The sequence below is a fragment of the Lygodium microphyllum genome, chromosome 15 (genome assembly GCF_053477565.2).
Source record: "Lygodium microphyllum isolate KBCC chromosome 15, Lygodium_microphyllum_v1.1.10, whole genome shotgun sequence".
Lineage (NCBI taxonomy): Eukaryota > Viridiplantae > Streptophyta > Polypodiopsida > Schizaeales > Lygodiaceae > Lygodium > Lygodium microphyllum.
Genome location: NC_141149.1, coordinates 71,137,337 through 71,157,100, shown reverse-complemented (window position 1 = coordinate 71,157,100; position 19,764 = coordinate 71,137,337). Strand labels below are relative to the sequence as shown.

At 39.6% G+C, this 19,764-nt stretch overlaps 1 protein-coding gene across 2 annotated transcripts; it reads right to left on the bottom strand.

Annotated features, from left to right (window-relative positions):
• Window positions 1–976: 976 nt before the first annotated feature.
• On the bottom strand, window positions 977–5,817 carry LOC148024659 (uncharacterized). Of its 2 annotated transcripts, none has more exons than XM_087694295.1 (17): window positions 5,363–5,817; window positions 4,701–5,015; window positions 4,329–4,547; window positions 3,972–4,064; window positions 3,688–3,887; window positions 3,518–3,597; window positions 3,314–3,427; window positions 3,140–3,183; window positions 2,989–3,044; window positions 2,854–2,912; window positions 2,614–2,763; window positions 2,452–2,505; window positions 2,271–2,361; window positions 2,099–2,179; window positions 1,912–1,992; window positions 1,743–1,821; window positions 977–1,449 (listed from the first exon to the last, which is right to left on the bottom strand). In XM_087694295.1, exons 1-17 carry the CDS (start codon window positions 5,382–5,384, stop codon window positions 1,226–1,228), a joined length of 1,962 nt encoding a protein of 653 aa, XP_087550421.1. In that variant the 5' UTR covers window positions 5,385–5,817; the 3' UTR covers window positions 977–1,225. The 2 variants fall into 2 exon arrangements, with proteins under 2 accessions (XP_087550421.1, XP_087550422.1); XM_087694296.1 differs by having other exon boundaries at window positions 4,701–5,009.
• Window positions 5,818–19,764: the final 13,947 nt, after the last annotated feature.

Here is a 19,764-nt window from a genome sequence, read left to right as displayed (position 1 = left end):
CTTGAGCATGGGTTGAATTTGATGGGTGCTCAAATTCAAACCTTGGAATGAAGTATCAAAAGAACACTAGTGCAAAGAACAAAGAGAATTTAAACACAAAGTGCCTACTAATTATCTAATATACAAGAGTCAATGGCATGCCAATGGGGTTGTTGCTCGATTCGTTTGAGCATGGACTCAATTTGATGGGTGTTCAAGTTCAAACCTTGGAATACCCATCTCTAATGGCATTATAAAAAGATCTATTCACATTTAAAAAGAACAATGTTATGTTGGACATTCATCAATCATTAGGTGCGACGATATTTTTACTAGTGCATTCATAATATATTCTTACCACATTAAAATATATATTATTATCACCCAAAGTTGTATGTGCACATAGGTAACTAATGTGTACTATTGAAGCTATATAACTAATAATGCAACCCTTTAGAGGCTCAATATATATATATTACTATTTAACTTTTATAGTACAAAAGGCAATATTAGTGCTATTATTTTCTTTCTTAGTTTTAGCTCCAAATTTAGAGTTGTATTCAATTCATTGCTCATGCTTCAAAATGTGCTTTTGCTTATGTCTCTATCAATTGGCATTTGTAGTAGGAATAAGATGTGAACGTTTTATGTTGTGATTTTCAAGCTCTTATGCATTTGTATATGTACTAGTGCACAAATTGTACTAGTGCACATACTTGTCCATAGTCCTTTTCACCTTTGCCGAAACCTTTGAGCATAGCCTCTAGCATATCACTTGGCGTGGGTAGTAGGAATAATATAACGATGTTGAGCTTTCATGCACTTGTATCTCAAGTGTCTCCCTCGCAAAATTATATTAGTGTACATACTTGTCAATCAGCATAGCCAATAATATCCACTTTTGTCTTGGCCAAGGCCTTTGCGATTAGACCACCTTGTTTTCCTGGTTTGAAAGCAACACATTCCAAGGTACAACGCTGGAGATGCCCTTTCGAAGACAGATTGAAAACTCTTTTGATGAAGACGAGAGAAAATACATTGCATCAGGAAGCAACTCACACGAAAAACAAAGAATGGGTGGCTCTATCCAGCGCGTACATATAAGCCAAACGAGAAAAGATGATGGCTAAACATAATTGCTGGAAACCCCACCAGATCAATCAATGACCCAGATCGATCAAAATCGATACTAGTTTAAAATGGCAATGATGAATGTGGGAGCGTGGTTATTATAATGGTTGATGCCTTATGCAAGAAAAGAGGCCTCGTTATTGGTTTCCAGCACAGAGTTTGGAGAATTCAATGGATCGGTGCCTTTGTCTTTGGCACCATTGATGTATGCAGCAGCTGCATCTTGCCATACCAGAGCACGCTTCAGAACGAATGGCGCCCCCACACGTATGGCTACATAGAAGCTTGCGTACATGTTCACCCTATCCATGTACTTCTCGCTTGTACTCAGCCTTACCACTGCATCAGTGCAATAACAAAGGCAAACAAGCCCCCACCATTAGCTTACTTATCTGTCAATCAGTTGCCACAACGGCCCTTATGTCTTTCACACACACACACACACACACCTAGGTGGCATTTCAAAGAAAGTGCTTATAAACAGGCCCTTCCCAGTGCCCTATGTTGGGTAGGCCTTACTGAGATGATGAGAAGCTACGATGGATATAGTTATCACATGGTTGATGACAATTAATCAAAATCTTCGCATCGTTTGTTGCGCAAATCACTTTATAGACCCTGACAAGCCTTACCATGAAATCCAGACTTTTCAATACAATTTGCATAATCCGGACTCCTTGAAGCACTCCTCCATATTACACGTCCATTAGTCTGAAAAGAAAAACTGACTGTGAGTTTTTATATAAGAGGACATTTTCCTTAAAGCACCAGGTGCAAAAAGAGATATTCGTGTAAACTTACAACTACTTGTTCCCTCAAGGCAGCACAAAGGATGTCAATATCCCCTTGGTCTAGCCAGTCAACATGGTCCATCAGGATAACCTGCATGCACAAGGATTGTCAGATCACTTTGATCAAAGAGTGACGACCAATGCCATTTCCTTTACAAAAGCTGTGATGCCTGCAAAGGTATTGCAGGCAAACTTGCCTTCGTATATTGGCGCTTTCTTAGTTCATCCACGAAGGAGCCAGTACGAATCAGCAACCTTTCTTTCCTCGCAAGCTCCACCTGTATAGAGCAACAAAAGGGTTCGGCTCAATTGGTCAATAGAGTTTGCGAGATTGACAAGCCAACGTTCCTGAGCTAACAGATCCAACACCTTAAGATGGTTGAAACAATCCTCTTCCAAAAAACGAGGACAACACTTGGGTGCAAACTTGCCCGTCAAACAGCATCGATAAAAATAGTTGCTGCTCAAAACCAAAAACAAACGGCATGGGTATGTGTATAGAAGATATTTAGAACCATAATCAACTGGTCATGAAACATCTGAATTTCACCTGTCTCGTAGATAAGAATGCTCGGCTGTTGAATTCAAGCATCGAACCACATAACTGCAGGAACGGAGACGTGAGTGCAGGCTACCACGTTGATGTCTTTAAATCAACGGCTAGATGCTGTAGTCATCTGTGGAGATCGTACGGAATGGTAGAGCTACTAACTTGTAAATGTTGTCTTCCTTCTGAATGAGCTTGAGTTGGCCCCGGCAAACTCCCGCACAAAACCATAGAACTAGCCTGTTTGTTACCAAAAAAGCAAACAACCTGGTGATGATGCTAGCTTGTAACAGGCATCTCCCCACAGTTGCAAACCTGCAACGATACAAAGTGTTCTTTGTGAGGACAGAATAAGCAGGTGACTGAAGGAGAGCAAGTCTACGATGGTGAAGTCAGTGTATATACCAGAGTTCTTTCTGCTTCTCCAATGAAGGAGCGTTTACCAGACTTTCGATCCAGTGTTCCTGAAGGAGGAATACTTCTTTCAAACCTTGTGATCAAATATGATTAAGAAGAAAAACACAGCAACAATGCCCACACCTGACGCATCAACTTTGCTAGGAACTTCACTGCTCGAATAAGCCTACCCATGCCACCTGATTAGACAAGCCCCAGGACATTTTAGTCAACTCTACTGAGAAAGCTACGCATGCTAGGACAAGAAACTGCAATGCCTGGACATTGTTATCACCATGGTAATAGAGGCCATTCTTGAAATAGTAGGCCTTCGCAAACCTGCAGATCCATCAAAACATAAACATCATCAATACAAGAGTCGCATTTTCCGAGCAGAGTGGTCTTCTAACATCTGCGTAAATTTGCAAAAGTACGGGCGCCCGAAACTTGAAGGGTAGAAAACACAAACCAGAAGTTTGAAGCTCCCTGGCTTAGGAAAGGTGCAATGTCTCTTTGAAGCAGGCGGAGGAACCGGGGATGTACACCCTCTCCAAACATCGACCAGACATCTGAGAAGGACAGCCTACAGGTAAAAGGAAAGGGGCGCAGATTATTGATAAAGCCGTAGACAAAAGCGTGACACCTGCATCACAACAAAAATGAAGCAACATACCTCATGGTTGCCACTCTCTTAAGCTCTAAGAGGTAGCTCTGTGCAGGATTTATGTCCACCGACACTACTGTGCCTGCTCCCTGGAAAGATCAGTAGAGTACGGGACGTTTAAGTATAGATGCCAAACAACGGCCAAAGGAAACTTCTGGATTCACAACTTGTCACTCTACCTGATGGATCAAATCCAGTGCATTGCAACCTCCCGAGGTTAAGGTCAAGACGGTATCTTGCGGGTTAATCTGTAAGACAGCTTCGTCTACTCTAGGATCTTCCCAAGACAAGGAATAGAGAAACGTTGGGGGGAACTGGGACGGCCGCTTAGCATCAAACTCATCGGACGCACGGGCAGGAAAACGTGTCGAATCTGTTTCTGTCACCAGATCATTCCATCAAAGAGAATCAGACCCTTCATGAGAAGCTCAATGCTTCTTTCGTGAAAGCATATTTGACGTACTGTTACAATTTCGTTGATGACCAACCCACACATAGAAAGGCGCTTCCACAATTGGTAGGTAAGGAACATGCTCTGTTCCATTGTACTCAAAAGCTGCGATTGAAAAAACAGCCAAAGTCACAGTTCAGGCATGAAATTCGCTCAAGATTGGATTGAATAATCTAAACTTATGCACTCAAAAGCTACGATTGAAACAAACAGAGTCGCAATTCTGCTTGATTTTACATAACATTGGGTGTACGACTCTAATGATCACGCATGTACTACACATCAATCGATCCTAAGGCCTTAATTCCTTGACTAATCACTTAACAGCTTTTGAGGGCTTTATAATACAGAATGTTGTATGAGCATTACCAGCTTCCAACTTATGCTCCAAGTATTGTCTTCTCTCCGGCCCAACGTCGTATCCAGTGTAATCGAATGCAGCTCTCCATAGCCACCTTCTCAAGAAAGAGTGTTGTCTGTTAGGCAAATCAAACTTAGAGGAAGTGAAGTAGTCGAGCGCTCCCAGCAGGCCATCGTCAGCAAGAATTGATAAGCTGTGATCAATTGCTGGCATAAAGTCCCTAGTCCCTATTTATCGCATCAAACAAGCAACGGATTTAGGATTGGAAGTGACAACAAACTTAAAGTACATATACCAGTCGCAATTGTTGGTTCATTTATCTGGTCACAGTTTTCGCTTGAAACATCTGGAGTCCATGTATGTATTGAAGGAATTCTTACTTGACAAAGAGTAGGAAAACGTGACAAGGGATGCAGGAAAGCGAGGACGAAATGCCCCCGGACGACTTTCGATCTTCTCCACATTGCTCCAGCGAGTCCTCTCTGTGGCGTTTGCGTTTGTGCCTTTGCTAAAGCAATTGACCAGATAGATCTTACTGAAGCTGGAAACGTCCATAAACATGGACATGATGACCACATTCCTCTCAGAACCATCGCCAAAGTCCACCCACACGCCATTGCTGGAGGCGTGCTTGAGGCGAGCCGCGCACGCGGCTAGCAATCGCTCAGACCCCGTCCATGGCTTCTGCTCTGCGCCTTAAGACACGAAAAAGAAGTTACTTTCTACGACACTTACGGCGTAGCACAGCTTACAGTTTGTAACAATATGCCAAAGCAATTAGAAAGAGCACAAAATCTGACGATGCTGCAAAATCGCAAGCCGATCAACGCGTAACGCACAAACCATGACCATGCGTGCATTATCTATGACAAGAATGCAAAATTATGCGCATCACGAGAAAAGACTATCATAGCGTGAAACACAGAAGCCTGCAAAATGCAGCTAAGAAAACGCTAATGGGGAAAGCCTCCAGGAGGAGAAATTGGAAAGTACAGGAGAGGCATACGGGCTTGTGAATGCAAGCAGTCTTTGAAAAGCTTACCGTTTTTGCTGGAGAAGATCATGGCGGGACGAGGAAGAAGAGCAGCGGAAGAAGCTGCTTCTCCTCTCTCAAGCTCCTTCCACACCTGAAAGAAACAAATGCCGTCTAGCAAACGATCGGCCAAAGAGCTGCAGCTGACATCGATCTGCAATAGAGATGGCCGGCTACGGCGACAAAACTGCTAGCACGGGAGAGAGAATCGTTGAAGAAGCTATGGTGAGGGGAGCCAGACCTTGGAAACAAGCTTAATCCGACGAGAGAGAGAGAGGAAAATGGAGGCTGGGAGACTCTTCTGATTCTCAAGTGACACACAAAGCATGAAACGCGAGACAAAACCGCTCCGGAGTGCCCAAACCACCTTGGTAGGATACCCCGAAAGCGGTTTTGAGGACCAGGAGCGGTTAGGGGGACTCTTATATTATCTCTCTCGATCGTTTGCTCTCTCGGGGAGACAGCCGCTCCCTATAAAGCGGCTCCCGGGCGCCACACAAACAGGAAAAAGAAAAAAGATACGTTTTCCTGTTTCGGCTCAGGGATTTTACAATTTATTATATTTATAATTGAGTAATTTTACGATAAACATATATAATAGTGTAAATCTACTGATTGACTAATTAGAATAGAACAATTCGTTGGATAGTCAGCATCAATAATTTCCGTGAAATATTATGTTTTTCTGTAATTGGGTTTTCCCGAGAACGCAAGGCACCTGGGGTTGGTCGTGGTGGAGTTTATTCGTGAGAAAAAAATAAAATAAAAGTAAAAGTTTTAAAAAAAATTAACTCCGGCGGTCTGCCTTTCTATCAACTGTCGTGGAAATAGAAAATGTGAAAGATACGGAGGAGTCAGTGTCTCTCGCTATATTTGTTTAGAAATGATGAGGAAGTGTATTGGGGGGGTATGGGGCCCTCTCTTGGCTAAGCGAAGATATTCTTCCGCGGGGTTCTGATGCTTGGTGGTATCAAACCCTGGGATATCTCCTGCGACATCAATCAACTGTCACATGCCGTGCTTTATCAAACAAAAGCTCTCCCTCGCAGCTTTGACTTCAGTCCTAATTTTCAAAAGCCTGCTGCGACATCATATAATATATTTGTTCACAACCTATCACTCCAACTTATTTACAAAAATACTCATCATTTTGCTTTTGAAATATCCTTCCAAAAGTATTAAGATTTCTCTATTAGCCACCCCAAACTTTTTTACATACTTACAAATTTGCTTTTCAAATATCCATCCAAAGTATCATACCTTTCTGTATTAGCAACCAAAACATGTTTGTCTTCAACACTTAACTCAGTATAAATTTAACATGTTTTTCTTCGATACTTGCATCTACCTTACGAAATTAGGTGCCAAACATGTTTTCCTTCAACACTCCTATATTTTTTCCTCTTTCTGTCTTTCCATCAAATCCATCAAAGTACTAAGACAACACATGCCTCACCTTCATGGAGCTGATACAAAGTAAAGTTAAAAGAGTCGCATCCGGATCTTTACATACTTGATGTGAGCTCAAGGCACCCCCAAGGCGCTCCATTTTTTGTCTTAAAAGGGTATTCTACTGAATGCGACCATAAGCAAGAAGCTGAAAGATGTTGGAAAGGGTAAGATGTGTACAAACACTTCCCATGTAACAATTGGTTATGGTATTAACAACTTTGAGAAGAGATATAATTCATTTAGCTCACTTTTAAATAATCATAGGCAAGCACCTTATTTGCTCTTTAGAAATTTAGAATTGGAAAAACCTTGCACATAAGAGATTTATAGTTCTAGCTAAAATGCACTTTTTTAAACCGTTTCCTCTTGACAATCACTAATTAGGCACTTCGCACATGGTTTCTCATGCTTCGAGCTAGTGTTCTCACATAATTCAACAACAAATTGTCTGCACCCATGAGCATCCATCTCTTCATTCTTTTCATCCACTGCACACCCTTTGATTGGAACATTATCCAAGAAGGGCATTGCCAATTGTGGTATAAAATCCCTGAGTACCCTATTCATAACATTTGTCATGTGTGCCACTAAGTTTGTTGCACCCTGTGGGAGAGTACACGTCTGTACTAACCTCAAGGGATTCTTCATGGTTGTGATATCCCTGCTCTCAACTGCAAGCTGAAACTGTGAGTAAAGATCACCTAAAAAATAATTCGATTTGCTTGCAAAAGCCTCTACAAATTCATCAACCACAAAACTTGCTCCCATATTTCTTATGGTCACTTTATTGACCGGTTGCATGCCTTGAATAAATCTTAAAGCCCCATTCTTTTTAGGCACATTAAACTAGCAATTTGAGTATGAGGCTGAAGAGGGCTCCAAGATCTTCATGTGAATCTTTTCATTTAGCAAATCCATTAGCTTTGGCAAGTAAGCTTTAGGCATTGGAATAGGCCTCAAGTTCCATGATGGTACATGTAGCACAATAAATATTACCATAAGAGAGACAACATTCAGATCCACACAACCTATTTCAGTTGGCTGAAATGCAATGCTTTTCCATGCCTAACCAACATATGCATAAAACAGTCTCTTTCAGTAGGGCAAAAGAAATAGTTCTGTACCAATTTTCAATTCCTGTAATGTTTTAGCTGTAAGATATTGATCTATATCTTTAGGATCTCATAAGCTTGGTTGGCTTGACACTTTTTCATATAGACCCTCACTTTCTAGTGGAAGTGGCAAAGCAACTGGTTTCACCTTTTTGTCAAAATGTCTTATACTTTGTCTCCACAACTACTTTAGCCCATTGTAATCCTTTCTGTTGATCAAACAAAGCTATAACATCATACATATTTGTTTTACGCGTAACAGTGGGCAAGCTAGAGACATGCAATCTTTCTCTTCTTCTATGCTTTTTCACTAGTGAAGTAACAACTTCCTTGACATGCCTCCACTCTATTTTAAGACCTATCTCTATAGTTTGATCCTCTAGCAAATCATCAAGCTTCTCTTGAAGCTCAGGATCTGCTGCTTGTAGAAACAATTTAATTTTCTGACTTGCAAGAGCTGCTTGTTCTGCAAGATCTAACTGCTCAAATCGACATTCAAATTCTCTTAATAATTCTTTAGCCACAAGACCCTTATTGGGTTGTAGAACCCACTCTTGGAAAGTCTTGCATGTAATCAAATTGGTGTCTTCAATGTAAAATTCTTCCCTAAGTGTCTTCTTGAAAGCTACCCAATCAGCATCTTGCATGTACAAATTAGTAACTTGGGCTTTTAGTTCATGTGAAAAAATACTAGCTCCATGTAAGTTGAGACACCCTAAAGAATTCCATATTTTGAGCATAGATATGTACATATGTAGATAGATTCTTGCCATTTAACAACTTCATCTCATGCTCTATTGCTTACAAGCATTCATTACAACAGTTTCTGTTTGAGCAAAAGCATACATCACATGTTGTTGTTGTTGTTGTTGTTGTTGTTGTTAATGCATAAGCATATTCATATTTTGCACTAAATTACTTCAAAACATCATTGGAAATTGTGCTCGAAGGTTCTCCCATCTTGTCTTTCCTTTTGTGTGATGACCTTTCACATCATGTTCACCAATGTCTGAGGGGTTTTAGTTGAAAGGTCGTATCCACCGGGGATCAGAGATAAAAGGAAGTATAGAATAGGAGATGGAAGAGAAGAAAAAGAATAAACAAGAGATACACAATATAAAGACAAAGCTTAATGAATCAAATCACTATGTATTGATAGAACCTGAAATTCCTTGTTTGGCACTACTCAAAAGCAATATCCAAGCATTAGATCTCCTAGAGCTCCCTCATAGACCAAAAACATGCATCAAACAACATATTTTTTTCTATTGCTCAGACTACAAATCTGATGGTTTCGTTGGCTGCAAAAGGGAGGTAAAACCCTAGGACACCTAATCAAAAATCTCCTAGATCACTCATTCTTCCCCTATTCAAAGTGTTGTTTTTGTTGCCTGTCAATTGCGATTGTGATCCGTGCAATTTCGCCAATCCTTCTTTTTTCATGAAATCTTTGCAAACTGACTAAAAAAGCCACTTGCTTTTTGCATGTCACTATATTCGAGAAGTTTTCTACAGTTTTTAAGGATATTTATAAGAAATAATATCCAAAATATCAAAAATAGGCTAAACTTGTCCAAAAATCTAGTATTTTTGAACCATCCATACTATGGACACTAGCACTAATGACTATGATGACATTGACTCTCTAGATCAATAAGAAAGTCAGATGATGATGCACTCCAGAGTTTTTCACATTGTGTCCGCGTAGTGGCACGACAACGCATCATGACGAGATTTGGTTGCAAGCTTGTTACATCAAGAAGTAGGGAATAAGCATATGAAAATTCTTCATGATCTTCGAGTGGGCTAAGAAGTATAAATTTTCTAAGGTTCAATTGGTCCTATATTATGATGCCCATCGTGAGCTTTTCCTAGGCAAGTTAGAACCCAAATGTGATGGTTACTATATAAGATTGTTTGTATAGGAAAGAATGGCTCTACAACCCTTTTAGCGAATTTGCAAGAGGTAGAGTTCAAAACTAAAGTAAACTTCAATAAATTGAAGCCCTATTATGTGTAGAGGCTGATGTTGGACTTAATGCCTTTACAAGTCCTTTAGGATCCAACTTAAATTATAGAGGATACCAAGCCTATTGAATGGAAAAAATCATTCCTTATCTTGAGCATCCACATTTAGAGCATTGTTATACCACCAAGGCAAAGTGATCTGGTGGAGTAAGGGTTAACACATTATTAAGTGGCAAGATGGCTCTTTCACATGGGATATTCGAGTCTATTTCCACCATTATTATAGGGTTCTTATTAGCATACCTATTGAGTTTAGTGAGGAAGGAGGGATTGTACCTGTCTTACATCACCTCTCTCAATTAGACTTTGATTATCATAAGTATGAATAGGTTGATTGCCATGGCAGATTACATTAATGAAACCCTAGTTTAACATTATATTTTAATGGAGCTTCTCGAGGACCTGCTAAGAATTGGAGTGGTCATTAAAGATCCTATCATCAAGTGGTTTTAAAAATAGAGTGTATTTAGGCAGTGCTTTTACGAATAACATAATGAAATACAAGGTCTTGCTTATGGGGCTAAATCTAGCTAGACATGGTAGTACTTGCTTGTTATTAGTGAAAGGTGACTCGCAGTTAGCGATTGGCCAATTGAATGGGACCTATAATGGGAGGGCTCCTATTCTAAGAATGTACCATCGTGCAACCTTGGACACCCTTGAGATCTTTGAGGCAGTGACTTGCCAGCTAAATCCCTGACAGTGGAATCACTTTGCAAACTTCTTGACTAATTATACATTTATTAAATATATCTATCTTAATTGTGGCCCTAAGGGGCTTTTACAATTGTCTCTTGATGTTAGTTCAGGGCTACTATGGAGATTTCTTTTACTAACATGTCTTGTTTTTGGCCACCAATGGTTAGCATGGGTTATGAGTTAGGTGTAGCGATTAACCATCTTCCTATTTTGTCATGGATGTATCAGATCATTCAACAATATATTTGTCGGACACCCCTTGCTATTTATGTAGGGGGTTAGTTGATAATTTGAGACATTTAGTGTAGGGCATGAGCAACCCATCCCCTTGGTCTTGTTTTGTGCTTCAAAAAAGGTTTATGTGGGGACTAAGTGTTTGCTTTGAGCAATAGGATGTTGAATGGTGTGCTTTATGGTTATATTTTGTTAGGCCAAGAGGGCTATTCCTATTGGATTTAATGTTTGATTTCGTTAGGTCAAGAGGGTTGTTTCTTTTGCAGTGAAATGGTTTGTCTCATTAGGCCAAGAGGGCCATTTGTTTGTTTGGTGTGGGTTCAGTTAATGGTTTTTTGTTTTAGTGATGTACTAAACACATTTGATGGAGCACTTGGAGGGAGTCTCTTACTGCATAGAAGCTTCTTGTGGCCAAGTCCATGTGATATCCTTCCTTTACGAGTTCTTTCCCTTTATGTATATGTGTATATGTATGTGAGGGATTTTTCTTTTGTTGGGACAGGCATTCAAGGCATGAAGTTCAAGGGTTTGGTTAGCTATGTCTAAGGAGGTTTCAGTAGTTGTATGCCTCCTGTAAAGTTATTGTCAAGCATTCTAAGAGCTATTTTTGAGGGCAATCATAGTCACCCTGTTTTGCTAACTTGCTAGGCATCTATTTTTAGGAATCCATACTAGTTGTGAGGCAGTTAAGGAAGCCTACCAAATAAAAGAGGACAAACAATGAATATATCTGAAGTATATAAAATACAAGGGTGTGTAAAAAGAGGTTCTAATCCCTAAAATAAGAAAATAAAGGAAGAAAAATTCCAAGAGCATATGATCATTACCTTGCAAAGGCTTGGTAGGTTCCTAAGGATAAGTTAGATCTAGCACCTTATCTTCCTGGGGGTGGCATTCAGCCGAAAAATAAATAAGGATGATTAGAGTGGAAATAAAAGTGAGCGAAAGAAAAAGGATTTAGTGTCGCCTTGCAAGAGATTAGTAGGTTAGGACTTGAGGCTAATGCCCTATTCACCTTATGTCACAATATGCTTAGCTCTCTCTTTTTTATACACATGCATATAAAATATTGAATAAAAAATTAAAAAACAATATATATGATTATAATAAACTCAGGCTATAAGAGTCCTCACCTAGGAAGAGTTCTTGGTCTAGTTGTCTTAGGTTAGGTAGGTTAGACCACCCCTTACAATGACTCCTTTGATAGTTATTTTTAGTTGGTCTATGCTGTAGCGGTTGGTTAGAGAGTAGCTCTGGATCTTTGTCAGATTATGCTTGGCGTATACCTCATGGACTTTATGTTTTGACTTTGTCAGGGGGTAGGGTGAGAGCTATGCTTGTGCTCTGTTGTGTATTTTTAGCAGGTTGATACTCTTTATGGTGTATGTTTGTGAAGATCAACTCGTGGATTTGATGGGTTGAGTTGCCCTATCCCATAGTCACCAGTGAGAGTTAATTTTAAAGTTGAATTTAAAGCACACAAGTAGTTCAAGAGTCGTAAAAGAGATGCTTTAGACAAATAATGAAACTATTATAGAGTCAAAGAGCTAGAGTTTTCCTAGATGTATTTTGACATCAAGAATCCAATGCAAGTGTTCGTTCATCGATTGGAGTCCATTTGTACCCCCATTTAATGGATGTAGGGTTTGGTGTTATGAAGCATATACTTGATCTAGAAGCCAAAAAGGAAGTGACGGAGCTAGAGTTTTCTTAGATGCATTTTGACATCAAGAATCTAACACAAGTGTCCGTTCGTCGATTAGAGTCTGTTTGACCCTCCATTTAATGGTTGCAAGGTTTAGTATTATGAAGCAGCTACCTGATTTGGAAGTTGAAAAGCAAGTGTGACGGAGGCAAGGGTGATAGATTTCGATACTAGGAAGCCGCTTGTTTAGTTGGATCGTGAATTTGAGGTTGCTTGTCCCTCTATTTAGCCCAAAACTACTTAGAAAGAGTGTGAACATAAAAAATTGAATTGTTTTTTTAAAGTTTAACTAATTATGATTTAAAGAAGTATAAACGAATCAATATGCTAGAAATGAAATAATTAAAGGAATATCTTCACACGACACATTGACTGATTTGTAGCTAATTTGTTCGAGTATTATATGGCATTGGACATTGCATCTACATTTAAACATGGTATTAATATAAAATCTCATGGATGCATGGCACTTGATTGCTAAAACGATTGACCAACGTTTGTTAACACATGGCATTAAGAGAAAATCTCCTAGATGCATGGCACTTGATTGTTAAAACGATTGACAAACTATTGCTAAAACATGGTATTAAGAGAAAATCTCCTAGATGCATGACACTTGATTACTGTCACTCACAGAACCCTCCTCTTGGTCTTGTTGGTACTCATATTCATGCTCCTGATCTTCTTCTTGCTAATCTCTTTGCTTCTCATCTCCACTCTCATTAGATGGCTTAACGGAAGTTCAAATGCCTATAGGTGAACAAGAGTGAAGTATAAGAATGAGCTTCGTACTTTCTATTTAAAGGGGAAGCTAGTTGGGGGGAGGGTAGGGGGACGGAGATGGTAATGCATGGGGTTTAGGGACAAGCCCATCTAGAGCCATTGTATTGTCTTCTGCTATGCCATGTGCCATGTGTATTTGCTGCATTTCTAGTTTACCATCTTTCATCACTATTGTAAGCTTGTATTTCATTTTTAACAAATTTTGCTAGAGCAATTGCCACATTTTCTAATGTGTTTAAACAACCAAATGTATATCTATAGAACTAGTTGAACTTTTCAACAATGTAGCTAGTTTTTTTAGGGCCTCCCCCATTGTAAGTATTCTTAAAATAGGCGCCATGACCACAGTAATGTGACTTCTCCGCTCCTTGTGTGTTTCACATTTCCAAGGACCCATACTTATCCAAATACTATGATATGTGGGTGTACAACATATGCTATAAAAATATGTGCTATTAACATTAGATTCATTACATCAAATTATACTCACAAAATAAAGTATAAATGAGGAAAGTCACTTTTGTACCATGTAATGGGTGATATTCATTTCTCCCTATGCATTGACAATATATTTTTTTTTATCAGATTAGAATGAAGGATTTATTTAGGGTTTTGATATGATGGATACAAGCTCATGAAAGAAATGCCAACTTAGCATTCCTAATGTTGGGATTTTTCTAAGTCTGTACTACATTGATGTAGATCTTTCCAAAGCTCTCACTTAAGCATTGATGGCTCATTGGCCATGTTACTTAGGAATCTTTTGGCCTTTGTCCCACTCATAGATATCTTTTGGGCTACGTCATGAGTTAGCCCTAATGTTTTTTGGTCCTTTTGGATCTTAACCTTGCCTCCATGCATGCTTATGGAGTGCTATAAGAGCTTGTCAAATATGTGCATGAGCCAATGTAAAGTGTAGAAATGAATGTTGTCGATGTCGATAGAGAATATGGGTTTTTAATTCTTGTCCAAGTGCAACCTATTGGGCGATGCCTTCCCATTGCATGCTAGTGCTCCATCATTTCATGTGATATGTTCCAAGGACTTAGAATATTTGTTTGTTTTCATGCATTATGGATATGGTAGTGATGCCATTGCCTTAATGTCAACATACACTTGAGTGTTTTGAGATCACCACCCAAGTGCCAATTTTGATATTAAATTCTTTGATGCCTTCCACACAAAGCTTTTGACCATTTGTTTGCCTAGTAATGATATCGGGATAAGGGGTTAACAAAAAAATCCATGATAGGTGCAACTCCTTAAATACCTTAGCTGCTTCTAGCTACCAAATTTCATTTTTTGAATGTACACTACATGGAGGAACAAGTGTTTCATCTTTAGCATAGGCCATTGCATAATTCATAAGTGTAAGGGCTACTCTTTCCACTTGTGTCCCTTTATAATTCAACTTTACAATGAATTCCAATGTTGAGGATGAACATACTAAATCATAAGCATATTACAATATAAGTGCATTGGATTATATAATTAATACTATATGACAAGTCAATACCTTCTATGCATTGCACCTTGTAAAAACAAGCAATTATGCACTGCAACTTAATTAGGTCAATAAAAATATTATTGAACTCATCATACTCAAAGAAAATAATTTTTCTAGGCTTGCTACCTTCTACTTTCATTTGCTCCACAATAAAAAAGTATTGTTCGATTGACTCTCCAATTGATGCATTTCATGTTTGTCGGACGGATCTAAGTCAAAATGGATGAGGCAAGACCATATGTTGTATCTTATTGCAAACTAGTGCATTTGCTATCATGTTGTATATGGCCTCGTAACCTTGTCAGCTAAACCCAACTATGTCACATGTGATTTGAACTTCTTCCATCGATAAGCTTTTAAGAACATCCTTAATAACCTCATTCAAAGTAGCAAGAAGGCAGAGGGCTCAATGTTGAGGGTCTCTAAATATTACAATTAGATACTTATGTTTTAGGAATGCATTTAGAAGTTCCAACTATTGACCCTCACCTTGGACTCTGTATCATCTAAAAAGTTTTTTTTAAAAAGGTATGCATTATTAAGGAATATAGTTATTTTTAAATTGAACTTTAGTCAATAGGAGATCGCAAACCTTAATGCTTACTTATACCTTTTTTATGCTCCACCATTAATCAATAGTGACAACATTGGTAGCAGTTGACATTGAGATAAGGTCCAAAGATATTGTGCATTAATCTATTGAGAATTGTAGGAATGTTGGTTAGTCTAGAAGAAATATCAATGAACTCATAGTGGCCATACCTTGTATTAAAGGTAATTTTGAGGATATCTTCTTTTTTAATCCATATTTGACAGTATCTAGATCTCAAGTCAATCTTTGAAAAGATACCTCTTGGGGCTATTTGAAGGAAATCTTGAGCCTACATTGAGCTTATTTCACGGTGTATTCAACTCAATATTCAGGGCTGAAAATAGAAACACGTTTTTCCATCTGTGGCCACTTTCAAGCACTTGTGCTTGCTCAACAACTCTCTTGCATTGAACAAAGGCTTTGGCATTGTTTATGCCTATTTTTTCTTTTTGCAAACCCATTTTGCTGTGGGATATACTTACAAGTAAAATGTCTCTTTATCCCATGAGATCTCAAGAAGTCACTAAACTCATTAGAGAGGTACTCTCCCTCTCCATCTAATCTCATACACTTAACTTTGAAGCCTATTTTTATTTCAGCAATAGTTCCTTGAAGGTTTTGAAGTGCTCAAATACATCACTCTTATCCTTCATGAAATACCATTGGAGTTTTCTTGCGCCTTTGTGTCTTCAGTTTTGCAATATTCTTATCATTCTCCATTTTCTCCAAACATGATTTCAATGAAGCATTCTCCTCCTTTAAGTTTGAAGTTCGTTATGTGTCCTTTTCCATCTCTTGTTCCTTGTCTTTGAATTGCTTCAATGTCTCTTCAAGTTTATGCTCTTTGTTTTCTTGATGGTGAAGGACTTTGTGTAACACATTTAGAGAACCATGGGATTGTAACAAAGATTGGTGAGTGTTATATAACATTGATTAATAATTTAGATGTAACTGAAGATTGCCACTCAAGCATTTGTAATAGCCTAGTAGACCTTGTTCACCATCCCTATGTGAGAAACGAAAAACTGGAATTAAAAGGTGGATTTAGCTTAGTGCTAGGGTTGTTAGGATACAAGGAACCATCTATTCAAATATAGATATTTTTCTTTCCCTTTGAATAATATTGGGAAGTGGTTATTACATCTAGGCCACACTTGCTACTATAAGGGATCTTTGTAAAAGCATGTTGTTCATCCACTCAACCACTACAAGATATAGGCCTTATACCGACGTTAAAAGCAAAGAAAATGTAAATAAAGAAAATTTCCCCTGTCATCGAAAAAAGCGTTGTTATTAGCAACGCCATAGAACAGTCAGTATTAGCATCGTTATCAGCGCTGATACTGATGAAAATAACGACGCTGATAACGACGATTTGTGACACCAATAATGACGCGTGCAGTAAATTTGCAACGCTAATAGCGACGGTTAACAGGGATTTTTTTTTGTGGCAGGACTTTATTTGGGCCATATAAAATAGTTTCTGCACTGTGTACAATGCTCGTGTAAATAAAGACAAAGTGTACTTAAATCATAACACTGATACATGAAATAAATACATGATCGCATAATGAAAGTGACTGGTACAATCATGGTAAGATATCACTACTACATAGAAAATATCTACACAGATCACGTGACCAAAAAAGAAGGGTGTGTGAGCTCGAGGGATCCAAGGGCGAGCTATAGATCATCGCCATCCGGAAGCTTGTCCTGTCGCAAAGGAGCATCGAACGGACTCTGCAAAAAAAGAAACAACTATACATCAATCCACCATACAATAATGCATTCTAATTAAACATGGTAACTACGGACAAGAAAGATGAGTGACTTACAGGACTGCCACATCTATATAATCGGTCGATCAATGCAGTGAGACCGTGCCTCTTTGCATATCGAGTCTCAAGGCTGGTCGGATCGCTATTTGTAATGGAGTGCTGCAAAGGAAACAAAATACTAACTGTTAGAAACGTGATTGTCAGTACAAAGGATATCGCAAAAAAGTAAGCAAGCAAAACAAAATAAAAACTTACAAAGTCGTCCAAATATGTCATGTGGCCACCACTCCCAAGATGATGGACCACTTCGGCCTCTAGTCGTGCCCTCGCCGCCTCGCGCTATTGTCTCCAACGTCTTGGAGAATTCCAAGACATTGGAGAATTCTCCAACATCTTGGAGAATTTGTAGCCTCCTTCCTTAGTCAATGATAGTCATCCGCACCTAGCCACTCAAGGTTTGTAGCCCCACTCTTGAGTGCCTTACGTGCGTTCGATCATTTATGTGACATATATGCACGCATGCACTTCATCATCCAGCCCGTAGAAAACCTATCTGCTGCGGATCCTCATGCAATGATGCTACTATGTAGTCTTTGCTCCCCTCCGGTATATTTTTCCAATGATCCAAGGCATTGTGCCAAAAAACTTATTGGCACAACTCTCTCATGTGAGCCATCACCCTCCTCCCCTCATCATTCATGATGATGGCTCCTGACCTATCATCTATAAGGTAGACATACCCCTTTGGGATATGCCTAAGATGGGTCCTCTCCCACCTATGACCACGCTCCTGGGTATATCCAGGAGACCCCTGTACATTTGGTGTATAGACCGGGGTAGTATCTATCAGAGTAGTACCCATAAGGGTGCCACCTGCGGATGGTTGAGCAAAAGCCAGAGTGATTGGAGTAGATGTCCCCACAGGTGTGAAAAATCCCGGAGGTGACGCAACTCGAGCCGAACGAAGAGACGGAGACATCGCGTCTGTGCCTCCACAACAACCACCTGAGCCATGTTCTTTGGAACTGCCACGAGAGCGAGAAGTAGCACCTTTATCCCAAGCCGACTGCGGGCTCACTGCATCCGTATCTCTACAGCATCCCCTTGACCCTGAAGCACTCCCTCCATCTTGCCCAAGTCTAGAGCATCGACCTCGTTTGCTCGAAGCTGAAGCATTTGATCGTGCTGAAGTAGATCTAATAGAGCGGCTTGACGATGTTCGAGACAGCTCCTAGTTCGCCATGTCTCCGAATCTTGCCATCTGATTTGGAGACATGCGCGTGAAGATATCCTGCAACTCCTCATCGCTCATCCCTCGACTCATCGTGATGATCTAAGTATCCACAAAGGTCACCTGCACAGACAAAAAATGATGTTAGCATAATCAATTTAAATCATACAAAGCACGGTAATATAAATCTTAAAAAAATGAACTTACTTAAAATGCATATCTTATGTATCCTTATAAGCGATTAGTCAACGAATTGAGTAAGTGGATGCTCCAAGTATGAATTATCCTATGGTCCCATGTCAATCTCCTGACACAACTCGGCATAGACTGGAAGGTTAATAGACATGTCACCACAAAAGGATGAGTCCACCTCGTTCTCAAAGAATTCTTGGATTCCTGTATTTCCATCATTTTACTCAATGCTGGCTCCTCTACATGCTCCAAGCCTTCGGTGGCCTCCACCCCTTGTAATATCGACCCCTCTATTTGTATATTGTCCTTATCTATGCACGAAACATCGCTTTGATAATATACTCTCGCACTTTGGGGAGCTGAAGGTATAACATACCACCATCAAGGTTGTCGGGGTTGGATAGAAGATTACATGTTCACAAACACGTACAAGAGAGATTTAACTATTGTGACATGTACCATGTCATAATACAATTAACAAACAAATGAGTTCATACACCTGTTCACAATGGGCCGGTAACACAAAGATGTCACGCAAATCCGTCCATTTTTTTTTTGGATCTATTTCGAGAAATCCAGATGGACCTCATCGAACTGTTGCTCCAGCTCCTTCAAGTATCATTTTGAACCGCTGCACATTGAATAGCTATGGTAATCCACCGTAACAATACTTTGCAAGTTCCCAAAATACTCCATCTCATCTATAACCGTGTTTGGATCTGTTTGCTTGTCATCGGCTCTCTTCTTGAAACCTTGCCATGATACCACAGTCTATTGTGGAGCGCATTTTGTCAATATGCTCCACATGGAAATGTCGTCTGCGTGACCACGCTGCACTATATATTTTGTATTGTACATTGAAACACTCAATTAGTTGTCGCATATAAAAAATAGATACGATAAACCCTAAACATGTCATCACCTTTGGACTACATCCCCTCGAGAATTCCCACTCCTCGGTTGAGACCTCCGCCCCTTCGCGAGACGTTGCGGTCAAAGCTGCATGCAACCATCGTGTTGACATAACCGCGGCATCTCCTCCATGCTCTCAGGATATTGAATCGGTTGATGGCGCGTACTACGTCGAAATTCAGATCG

Coding starts and splice junctions, on each gene's coding strand:
- LOC148024659 (XM_087694295.1), bottom strand. CDS start 5,384: ATGATCTTCTCCAGCAAAAACG. Junction 4,065..4,328: donor GGAGCATAAGTTGGAAGCTG/GTAATGCTCATA, acceptor TTTCAATCGCAG/CTTTTGAGTACAATGGAACA. Junction 2,764..2,853: donor GAGAAGCAGAAAGAACTCTG/GTATATACACTG, acceptor GTATCGTTGCAG/GTTTGCAACTGTGGGGAGAT.